Source organism: Leptopilina heterotoma, unplaced genomic scaffold, assembly GCF_015476425.1.
Source record: "Leptopilina heterotoma isolate Lh14 unplaced genomic scaffold, ASM1547642v1 Lhet_238, whole genome shotgun sequence".
Classification (NCBI taxonomy): domain Eukaryota; kingdom Metazoa; phylum Arthropoda; class Insecta; order Hymenoptera; family Figitidae; genus Leptopilina; species Leptopilina heterotoma.
The window spans coordinates 328,929-341,085 of record NW_025110954.1 but is presented as its reverse complement, the minus strand read 5'-3'; the positions used below and the strand labels follow the sequence as shown (position 1 = coordinate 341,085).

The 12,157-nt window shown below is 22.3% G+C and overlaps 1 protein-coding gene across 14 annotated transcripts in view; it reads left to right on the top strand.

Annotated features, from left to right (window-relative positions):
• Positions 1-12,157, top strand: part of LOC122502799 (zinc finger protein rotund) — a 170,146-nt gene that overhangs the window by 39,536 nt on the left and 118,453 nt on the right. For 12 of the 14 annotated variants that reach the window (XM_043613044.1, XM_043613048.1, XM_043613046.1 and 9 more), the window contains exon 4: positions 2,281-2,379. The exons of the other annotated variants lie outside the window; for them this stretch is intronic. In XM_043613044.1, coding sequence (XP_043468979.1) covers positions 2,281-2,379 — 99 coding nt within the window. The remainder of the gene's footprint in view (positions 1-2,280; positions 2,380-12,157) is intronic. 14 annotated transcript variants of the gene reach the window in all.

Below are 12,157 nucleotides of genomic sequence, written 5' to 3'. Positions count from 1 at the left end.
TTAATTACTAATAATTAGTAATTAGTAATTATTAGTATTTATTACTTTGCTAATTATTAATTTGTTAGTTATTATTTATCAGTAGTTATTACTCTACTAGTTACTAATTTCTGTATCAAAAAATCAGCAACAAATTTACTACTAATAATTAGTTATTTTTATTTTAAATAATTCAGATTTAGAGAGAATAATTTTTTTTTCATAGGTTTTTGTTAATTGTTAGAGAAAAATAGATCAATTTTTTGCAATTAAATAATTAACTAATTAAATATTAGTATTAATTACTGATAATTAGTAATTACTAATTATTAGTATTTATTACTTTACTAATTATTAATTTATTAATTTATATTTATTAGTAGTTATTACTCTACTAGTTACTCGACTAGTTACTAATTTGTGTATCATAAAATCAGCAACGAAATTACTAATAATAATTATAGTTATTTTTAACTAATTTAGATTTAGAGAGAATAATTTTTTTCTATAAGTTCTTGGTAATTGTTAGAGAAAAGTAAATCAATTTTTTTCAATAAATGTTTAAATTGCGATAATATGAACAGCAATATAAATAATAATAATAATTTGTTAAATTCCGAATTTTCGAATCGAATTTATTGAGGTACTTTTTTTGTCAACTAGATAATTTTATAACGATTTTTGTTATTATTACTTTTATTATTTTCATAATTTCAGTTATTATTATTTTCATAACAATTTTTATTATTATTTTTATTTTTATAACTATTTTCGTTATTATTTTTATTATATTTATTATTTTTGTTCAATTTCGTTTGTTTGTTCGAAATTTCAAAATTCTTGAACCAAACTGCAAAAAGCAAAAATTTTCTTAATTTTGATTTTTTTGTGTGTTAATTTTCAAATTTTTGAATTAATTTGATACATTTTTGCTCTTAATTTCTGAATTTGTAAATCAATCTAATAATTTCGGTACTTTTTTGAATCAATTTGATATATGTACTTTTGAAATTAATTTTCAAATTTTCCTGTCAATTTTATTCATTTGGTATTTTTTTGATACTCTTTGATTTTAATTTTATATTTTTAATTCAATTTTGAATAAAAATAATATCAATAATAAATTAATAATACATGAAAAGAAAAAGAAATATTAAATTTTTTAAAAGTACTTTACAATTTAGAGAGAAATTGACTCAGAGCGAAATTTTTTTAATAAAAAAAAATACGAAACTTTAAAAGAAATTATATATGAAATTTAGTAAAATTATATTTAAATTAGATTTATTAATCTAATATTCTTGATATATTTTATAAAATTATATTAAATTTCACACAAGTTTCTTTATATAAAGTTTAATATTTTTTTATATAAAAAATTTTGCTGTATGATATTTTCTCCTCAAATTGTAAAATATTTTTATAAAATTTAATATTTATTTCCTTTCCCCGTGGTAATGTAATAATGATAATTTTAATTATACTGAACTATAAAATTTACAACGTTAAACTTGACAATTTTCAAAATCGTTACTTGGAAAATCGTCAGATTTAACGTTGTAAACTTTAGTTCAATTTAATTATACATTTTTAATATGTAATTTAATTATATAGTTATATCATATAATTATATATTTTAATAATATATAATTTAATTTTAATATATATTAATTGATAAAATAAATTATAATAATAAAATATAAAAATTTAATTTACTTTATATTTTTGAATTGACAATTGTTTCGTTGAAAAATTTTGAAAAAACTCAAAAATAATTTACTTTAATTTATTATTATAAACATTATACATAATTGAGGATAAATTTTGTAAAAAATATTGAACTGTAAATGAAAATAGGAATTTTTGATTGATTTTTTATTTTGTGGGGTCATTACAAAAATATGTAGAGCTTTCAGGGGGAAAGGGGGGTTAACTATCAGCAAAAAAACTGGCTGAGGGGTGTTAAAATTTCAAAAAAAGTTTAAAGTATTTTTTCAACGACCCCTGTACTCTTTTTGCAATTATTGTATAATAATGATTATAACCATTCTAATTAAACACTTTAAAGAGAATTTATTAACTAAATTCGCATTTTTCGGTTTAAAAGTCAATCTCTGACGGTTTTTTTTAATTTTTTTTTTTTTTTTTTTTTGAAATAGTAAAATGGAAATGTTTATATTGTTGAAATATTCGCGTGTTCGAATGGTTGAGTGAGCTTTTCGAACATGACCGATCGCTATATGTGTATGAGATCAAAGACAGAGATCCCGACTAATGCGAGTCTCCTGTCTTGCCCGATAGTCTCGAGCTGGGCTCATAGGTCCTGGTGGAGGTGGAGGAGAAATGAGCAACAACATCAGCGAGCGCGCCCTCCAGGAATGCTGGTCCACCCTGCAACGAGTGAGTTGAACACTCAGCCCGTTATTTAAAAAAAAAAATTACGAGAAAAATTATTTACATGTTCCCACCCTGACCTTATTTTTTTTTTTTTATTTTTTTTTTTTTTGTAACCATTCGCTTTTTTATAATTTTCTCGATTTGCATCCTTTTTTATTATTATCGTTGTTGCTCTTCTTTTTCCATTATGATAATTTTTCTCCTGCACGTCACCCAGTTCATCATTATTTAATTTTTAGATAAGGAAAAATCTTTATTATTGAGTTCTCGTCGAAATATTTTTTTTTTCTCAAAGATAATTTATTCACTGTTAACTCGAAATTAGCAAATTGTAACAAAACTACTTAAAATTTTTTAATTTGAAAATTAAATTTATTAATTTGCTAATTTAATTTATTAATTTGCTACTAAAAATGGGAATCAAGTAAAAACACTTGATTCCCATTTTTAGTGAAAATTAGAATTTTTGGTATCAATTTGATACTTTTGAGACAACTGTGATTTGGAAATTTATGAAATAGAAATTTAGAAACTGCTCTCTAAATTTTAATTGGTAAAAATTTTTACTAATTTGAATTAATCACTTTTTGCTTTATTTAAATTAGTAAATTTTGGTAAAAATTACTATATTTATTAGTAAAATTTACTCGCAGTTTTTTCTAAGGATATCAAATTGACACGAAAACTGAATCAAAAGTGTTTCGAAGAAACATTTTGATTCGTTTTTTGTTTCAATTTGATATCTTTAGAAAAACCTAATTCAAAAGAAAAAAGGTAATTACTAATTCAAATTAGTAAATATTTTTGTTAATTCAAATTTAGAAAGTGTAAATTAAAAATTATAATTATAAATTGTAAAATATAATTACAAATTAAAAATTATAATTACAAATTATAATCTAAATTCAAATTTAGAAAGTGTTAATTAAAAATTATAATTATTAATTGTAAAATATAATTATAAATTCAAAATAAAAATTATAATTATAAATTACAATTGCAAATTATAATTGCAAATTATGAATATAAATTAAAAATTATAAATTCTGAATGATAAATTATGATAGACGATTCATAAATTAAAAATTCTAAATTATAAGTCACAAATTTATAAAAAAAATTTGGAAAAATAATCTTTGAGGAATGTTGAATTAAAATTTATTTTTATAATGAACAAATTATTTTTTTTCCATTCGAGATAAAAATGTCGCACGTCAAATTTTATTTCTTTGATTTCATTTAGGTTTTATTATGATTGCAAATTCCAATTGCACAAATATATATTTTACATTTTCAATCCTTATATTTATGCATCCCGGCATGTGTATGCTTTATTCGTCGTGTTTCGTGTTGAATTTTTTTTCTTCATTTTTTTTTGTATAAATTACAAAATCAAAGAAAATGAGCAAACGTCTCAATTTTTCTTTGACATTTCAAATTCGATCGACTTGTATTTATAAAACATTCGCTAAAAGACAAGATCAAAGCGTACTATTGTATATATTTATAAATTTTGTAGAATAAGATGAAAATTTTTCAAATACAATATTATTTTGTTATAACTGAAAAATTGAAAAGGTATTTTTTTCAATTTCGTTATTTTTTTAAATTTTAGTTAGTGAAAAGTCGTCCATACTAATTTTAAGTTAGGAATAAATTCGTAATGATTTAATTAGGAAATTTAATTAGAATTAAAAAGTACTAAAAAAATAGTAAAATATTACTAAGAATGAGTAAAAATTGTCACTAAATTGAATTAATTAAAATTTCTACTTATTTTTATTTGTTTTCCCCTAAAATTTGATTTAAATTTATAAACTATTAAAAAAAATAGTAAAATTTATTGGAAATTAGTAGCAACTTTTACTGATTCTAAGTAGCTAAAATTTCTACTAATTTTTACAAATTCTCCCCTAAGATATACTGAAAAAAAGAAAAGTACTAGACAAAATAGCAGAATTTAGTAATTTTTACTAATTTCTTAACTGATAGTTAAAAGAAAATTTTTACTCATTTTAATAAATTAAAATTTCAACTTATTTTTAGAAATTTTTATTAATTTAAATTAATTCAATAATTATTTAATTTCTGCTATTGTTTAGCAATTTTTCCCTAAAATTTGAGTAAAAATTAAAAACTAGGGTAACTGCACCAATTGCCGAGGGTGCTCCAATTGTCGAGGATAATAATTTTCTTTTTTAGATAAATAGTATAATATATAATATTTAAGAACAAAAAAAATTTCTAAATAATCTTTGTATTTTCAACTGTATATTTATATATACAAATTTCGTAGCAATTCTACTGAAATAATTATTTAATTAATATTATAATTCACTGCTGTGAAATTTACACGAATCTCCATTTTCTTAATACTTCAGGTTGATTAAAACAGATTTTTAGAAATGTAAATTAAACGTATTTATAATGACTTTTTGTGTACAAAATTATTATTATAATTTTGTACACGAACTAAATTAATTTTGTATGCATGTTTTTTTGTTAAAAAAAAATATTTAATATTTTTTAAAAGCAAATCATCGGTATTTGGTTCCTTTTTTTTGACAGTTCCATTTTTCGAGGTAATGACTCGAAAATTGGTGTAGTCACTTTTTTCGCTGATGCACCATTTATCGATGGTTAAGTGTTTATTTACTAAACGTCAAACATAAATGCCAAACATTTATAGGTACAGAGAAAAAGATAAAAAATGCTCCAAAAATTTACAACCAACAGAAAATAATCAACCAAAAAAACGAGGAAGACCGAAAAAAAATTAATAAAAAAATGCATTATTTAAAACTAAAAAATTTTGTACTATAGTTTAATTATAATTAACCATTATATTTACAGTTCGTAATAAAAGTTTATTTTATTCGTTTACAAATTTAATGTGACTTAAATTAATTTATTTTTTTAATTAATGTCTGATTAACAAAATTGATTAAATTTAATTAACTTATATTTATAAAAGTTTAAAAAACAGTTAAATAATTTTCTGTCCTGTATCATCTACTATAAAAATGTTTTATATCGATATTATAAATTATTCAATTATAGTTAAATAAATATATTTGTCTTCTGGTAATGTTCTATAATATTTTTATCGAAAAAATAAATATCTACTCGATTTTCTAATATCTGTACAGGTTAATTGTTAGGTTATATTGGGTTATATGTTTAAAAATGTCATACCCTCGACAATTGGAACAGACCCTCGAGAAATTAGCACAAGACCATCGACAAATGGTGCTTTTGCTCGATTGACTTTTAAATATATTTTTTGCTTAACAATTTAGTTTATATTAAAAAAATAAATATGAATATTAAACATTATTAGATCCTTCGTCCAAATATACAAAAATCAAATTTTTAAGTGCATTTACTTCCGAGAAAAAAAATGTCAAAGTCACATGTTGCCTAAAACCCTCGACAATTGGTACAGTTACCCTATGAAACGAAACAAGTAAAATTCTGTTAAGAACTAATAGAAATTTTTAAAATAATGATAATAGTGGAAGTTGTGGTGATAGTCGACTTTTCACTAATTTAAAATTTAGAGAATTAACTGCAAAAGTTAGTTAACAATTGAATTATTTAATTATCTTAATATTTAATATTAATACAAAATTATTATTATTATTATTCGTAAAAAAAAAAAAAATTTTTCTTATTTATTCCCCAAAAAAACTAAAATAAATCAGCCAATTGAGAACGATCCTCGATAACTTTAGCGGAATTAAAATATGTATAAAAATCAGATTTTACAAAAATCTGGAAATTTTTAATTTAGAGAATTAACTGCAAAAGTTAATTAACAATTGAATTATTTAATTATCTTAATATTTAATATTAATTTTTCAAATTTTTTTTTGATTTTTGGAAAATGATGGAAAAAGTTAAAAAAGAAAAAAGATTATCTTTTTTAATAAAATAATCGTTTTTCTTTTTTAACTTTTTACATCATTTTCCAAAAATCGAAAAAAAATTTCTTTATAAATATTATAATGGAAGGAAAAACTTTTAAATTTAATATTAATATTTAATATTAATACCAAATTATTATTATTATTATTATTCGTTAAAATAGAAAAATTTTTCCTATATTTATTCCCCAAAAAACTAAATTAAATCAGCCAATTAAGAACGATCCTCGATAAATTTAGCGGAATTAAAATATGAAAATCAGATTTTACAAAAATCTGAAAAGAGAAAATAAAACGAAAAAAAAAATTCTTTAATTTACAAAAGCCCAGAAGAAGAGTTTTCGAAAAGAAAGTGTCGCTAACGAGCGCTCAATTGTGTTATATTGCGGTTGAAGTGATGAGGACCTATAAAAAGGTATGGGGCAAAGTAAGGGGGAAAAAGGGGGACAGGGGGTGGGTGAAGCAAAAAGAAACCTTTATAAAAGAGAAGATGTAGAAGAAGGCAAAGTAGAAAACTTTTAAATTCTCTCAGCAACGAAGAAACAATTTGTTTCGTTAAGTAGCCACATTCCTTCTTTTCTTTCTTCTTTTTTTTTGTGTGGTATTTTTTTTTTTTTTTTGCTTGTCCCGTTGAAAGAGAAAAGTAGTGTAGGGAATGGGCGAATAGGGAGTTTGGGGGGCACGACACGGGGACGTAAAGTTAAGTCCGATTTTCTTTCTTGCGCGCACTTGTGTTCTTTCTCTTCTTTCAAAAGTGCACGCTTCATTCTTAAAAGCCACAAGAGCACAGAGAGGGAGGGAGAGAGGGAGAGGAAAGAGGCAAAACTTTTCGGAAAATCGCAAAAACCCAAGGCGCAACGGTGATGGCAAAGTTTTCACGTTTCCTCGAGATTTAATTAAAACATTCGCTTCCATTCTTTCTGTCAGGGAATTTTTTTGTCTCCGTTGTTTTTTTTCTCTCTTTTTGTCTTTAATTTCTACAATACGATACAAGGTAAAATGTTTTCTTTTTTTCGAAACCAATTCTTTAATTTTTACTTTGCGGGAATATTTTTCTAAGGATATCAAATTGAAACAAAAAAAAAAAAGATTCAAAATGTTGCTTCGTAACAATTTTTCAAATTGAGACAAAAAATTGCTTCGCAACACTTTTGATTCGTTTTTTGGCTCAATTTGATATCTGCAGAAAAACTGTGATTTATCATTTTAGTTATTTTTGGTATTTTATTAAAGTTAGTCGAAAATTTTAAATAAAAAAATTCATAAAAGATTTTTTTTTTAATGTGAGAGAAATTTTGAAAGTTCGAGTGAATGAAATGTTATTGTTTAGTGTAAATATTTTTAAAAACTGTAAAAACTTTGAATTTTTAAACAGAAATAAATTTTCGGTCATTTGAACACAGAAGTTTTTAAATAATTTTTCTTTTCAAATATTTTAAATTTAAAAATTAATGTAATGAAAATCATTGAATTCCTGCAAAGAATTTAATCAAAAAATTTGAGAATAATTGAATTCCTTCAAAGAATTTTGATTAAAATTTTTGTAAACTATACAATTAAAGTCTTTTGAATAATTTTTTTCATTTTTTTTTTAAATACACTTTCTTTGATTATTGAAAATTTCTGTTTAATTGGAAATTTTAAAAGTAATTGCACGTTATGAAGAATTTTATTCAAGTTTTTAAAGTAATTGTTTTTCATAAATAATTGGAATTAAACATTTCAGTTATTGAACTTTATTAAAATTTTTAAAAAATTATTAAATTCTTCTCAGAATTTTATTAGAATTTTCTGAAATAATTAAATTCATTCGAGAAAATTTATTAAAATTTAGAAAATAATTGAATTCTTTCGACAAATTTTATTCTAAATTGAATTGTTTTAAAGGATTTATTGAAATTTTAGAAAATAATTGAATTTTTTCGTAAGATTTATTAAAATTTTATTTTAAAAAATTGAATTTTGGCAAAAAATTTTACTATTTTACAAAAATAATAATTGAATTCTTTCGAAAAATGTTACTTTATTGGAATTCTTTTGTGAAATTTTATTAAAATTTTTTTACTATTTTTTAAAAATAATTGATTTTTTGCAATGAATTTTACTATTTTAAAAAAAAATTGATTTGTTTTGAAGGATTTATTTTTATTAAAATTTTAGAAAATAATTAAATCTTTCGTGAAATTTTGTTAACATTTTTTTGAAAATAATTGAATTTTGGCAAAAAATTTTACTATTTAAAAACATAATTGAATTTTTTCAGGGACTTTTATTATTTATAAAAATAATTGATTTTGTAACGAATGAAGAAAAAAATTGAATTCTTTTGTAAAATTTTATTGAAAATAATTGAATCTTGGAAAAAAAATTTTACTATTTTAAACAAATTGAATTTTTTCGAAGGATTTATTAAAATTTTTTTAAATAACTGAATTCTTTCGTTACATTTTATTAAAATTTTATTGAAAATAATTGAATTTTTTCAGAGAATTTCATTATTTACAAAAATAATTGATTTTGTAACGAATTAATAAAAAAAATTCAATTCAATTTCAATTCGTGAAATTTTATTGAAAATAATTGAATTTTTGCTAAGATTTTGCTATTTAAAAAAAATAAAAAATTGAATTTTTTCGAAGGATTTATTAAAATTTTTTTAAATAATTGAATTCTTTCGTGAAAAGTTAATAAAATTTTGTTCAAAATAATTGAATTTTTGCAGAGAATTTCACTATTTATAAAAATAATTGATTTTGTAACGAATTAGGAAAAAAATTGAATTATTTTATGAAATTTTATTGAAAATAATTTAATTTTTGCAAAAAATTCTACTATTTATATAAATAGTTGAATTTTCCGAAGAATTTTATTTTTTATATAAAAAGAATTGAATTCTTCCAATTTTTTTTCTGCAAAAACAATTTAATTATTTAAATTTTTTAAAAATATAAACAATAATAGTTAATTATGTAGTTAATAAATGAATTTTTTTTGTAAAAATATTATTTATTCTTTGAATTATAAAAAACAAAATAGAATTCTACAAAATGAAAAAAATTGTCGATTTTATTACTTAAAGAGGGGATTTGAAAAAAATCTACATACATAGAATACGAAATGACAATTTTCGCGCACCCTCTTTTTAAACGAGTGAGCAATTTTTTTTTGTGTCTAAGAAAGAAGAACCGCCCTTCGAAAGCGTACCAATCAAAATTTGTTTCAAAATCAATAATAAATTGGTTGACACCCCCTTTGCACTGCCGTAGCAGTTCATCAAACAAATGAATACCAATCTCAATATAATCTCTAAAAGAACGAGAAAGTAATTTTAAATATACATATGCGATAGAAAAAACAAAGATAAATACTTGAAAACTCCTGCTCAGATATTCAAAAGCTCATCATCTCTCACTCTGATCGTGAAGGGACGTGGGAAACGTTGAAAAAAAAGGAAAAAAAACTTGTGTTATCCAAATACTTTCTCTCTCGTCACCCCAATATTTCGCGAGACCAGTTCTCATGCCTAATTCCAAAACCAACTTGCCCGAAAGGGATGTGTTTTTTTCCTGAGAGCGTAAATTAAAATCCAATTATTTCGGCGCCTCTCCGGAACCCTTTTCGATGCTAGGATTCAAATGAATTTTTTTTTCCCTTTTTTTGTAAATGAAACGATCTCCCTCGCTCTTTCTCGTCTATTATATATATCTATATACATGTTGAAAGTGTTTAAAAACTTCATGTTAGCATTTTATGAGTCGAGAGTTTATTCTATGAATGCAATGGCATTTTTAGTCGGAGATTAAAAAGTTGCAGCCAAACTTTCTGATAATGAAAACAGTTTGTTGAAAAATTTTCCGAATTTCATTTTAATCATTTTATTTATAATACCGAAGCAGACTAAATAAATTAACGTGGGGGAAAATATTTCGAAGCTGTTTTTTAAAGACTCTGGTTAATTTTTCTAAATCAGAATTAAGAATTAAGTAATTAATTATTAATTATTAATTATTAATTACTAGAACATGGAAATTACTTTAAGAAAAATAATTTTTGTTTAATTTTACGTCCGTTTTTTTTACAAAAGTAAAAATATATTTTGTTAGAGAAAGATATTTTTAAGATAAAAAGAAAATTTTAAGGTAAGGAGAATTTAAGTTTTTTAAACTATTAATTATTATTATGTTTTGTATAAAATATATTATTTTTGTAATATACAAAATTTTGTATATACAATAAACCAGAAAATACGGTTGATACAACAAAATAGAGTACAGATTCAAAAATTTTTTTTTCTAACTGAATAATTGAAAACAGTGTTAATTAATTAAATTTCTATCACAGTATAGAACTTATAACTGACAGCTGCTTGTAAAATCAGAACCAGTTTTCGTGTCACTAGTCGAGCAGGAAATGAGGAAAAAAAAACAACTCACATATATATATATAGCGAGACCTTTAGGCAAAAGTTTCTTTTGTTTCAAAAACCTTTTTCCCGAGGGATGCAAATCGGTAGGCGTTGCTATTGTCTCAACACCCCGTTCAAAGTAAATTCAAGACCACACTCCTTTTTCTCACGTTGCATCTCTTCTGTGTAATACTTTTTTTTTCTCTTCTCTCTTGCTACTAGAAATTGTTAAGATAATCTCTTTTTTGTTTCTAGTGCAAAAAAAACCTAATTCTTTTCATGTTTAATTAATTAAATTCATGCAGTTGTTGCGGAGATTGTATTTTTTTTTTTTTTTTTGAAAACTATATTAAAAAAAGAAGAGAGGAAATTAGTCATTTGTTTTTTTCGTTTTTGGTAATTATAAATTAAAAGATTGCCATAAATCTCAAAGTCCTTTAATCCTGTTTCAATATTCGCGGTCATGACCCCTTTTAATACTGGTTGGGTAACTGTAATTACAGGATACTAGTCTAGAATTAAAGTTGAGTTTAGAAGCATGTTCGAGGACAAGAGATCTTCTTTCAGATTAGAACTATTTTAACATTTTAACAATCCACCGTCATCGTCAATTTTTAGTCGGGAGCAAAAAATTATTTTTACGGGTATAAAATTTGAATATTCAAAAAAGGAAAATTTAAAGACCAAATTGAAGATCATTTGGTAAATTGTTCCTCTAATGGTATTCAAAATTTAGAAAAAAAAATTATTCATGAAGAAGATAGAGTCATTAAAAAACTATTTTCACTGTTTTTTTATTTCAATTATTTCTTTCAATTATTTTGTTGAGTTATTTCTTTTAATTATTTACAATTTGTTTTTATAATTTATTTTAATTAGAATTTTAATTATTGTAAAATAAGGAATTTTTAACTTATTCTAATGATAACAAATTGAGACAAAAAAAAAAGAATAAAAAATAAAACCAATTTTTTAATCTTTACTTGTGGGAATTTTTAAGTTTTTCTGCAGATATCAAATTGAGACAAAAACACGAATCAAACATGTTGCTTCGCAAACGCACTTTTGATTCGTTTTTTGTCTCAATTCGTTCTGCAGAAAAAGTGTGATTTATTATTTTTGGTTTTTTTATTAAAATTAGTCGAAAATTTTAAATAAAAAAAATTGATCCAATACGCTGCTAAATACAATTGTAAAAAATTTGAATTTTTAAAAAGAAATAAATTTTCAGTCGTAAATTTATTTCAAAAAAATAAATTTTTTTGAACTCGGAAAAAATTTGAGTAATTGAATAAATTCGAAGAATTTTATTATTTATAAAAATAATTGAATTCTTGCAAAGAATTTTGATTAAAATTTTCGAAAATCTTAATTAATTTTAATTAATTAGGAAATTTCCTAATTATTTTAAAGAATTTTTTCAATTTGTTTTAAATAATAGATTTTCTTT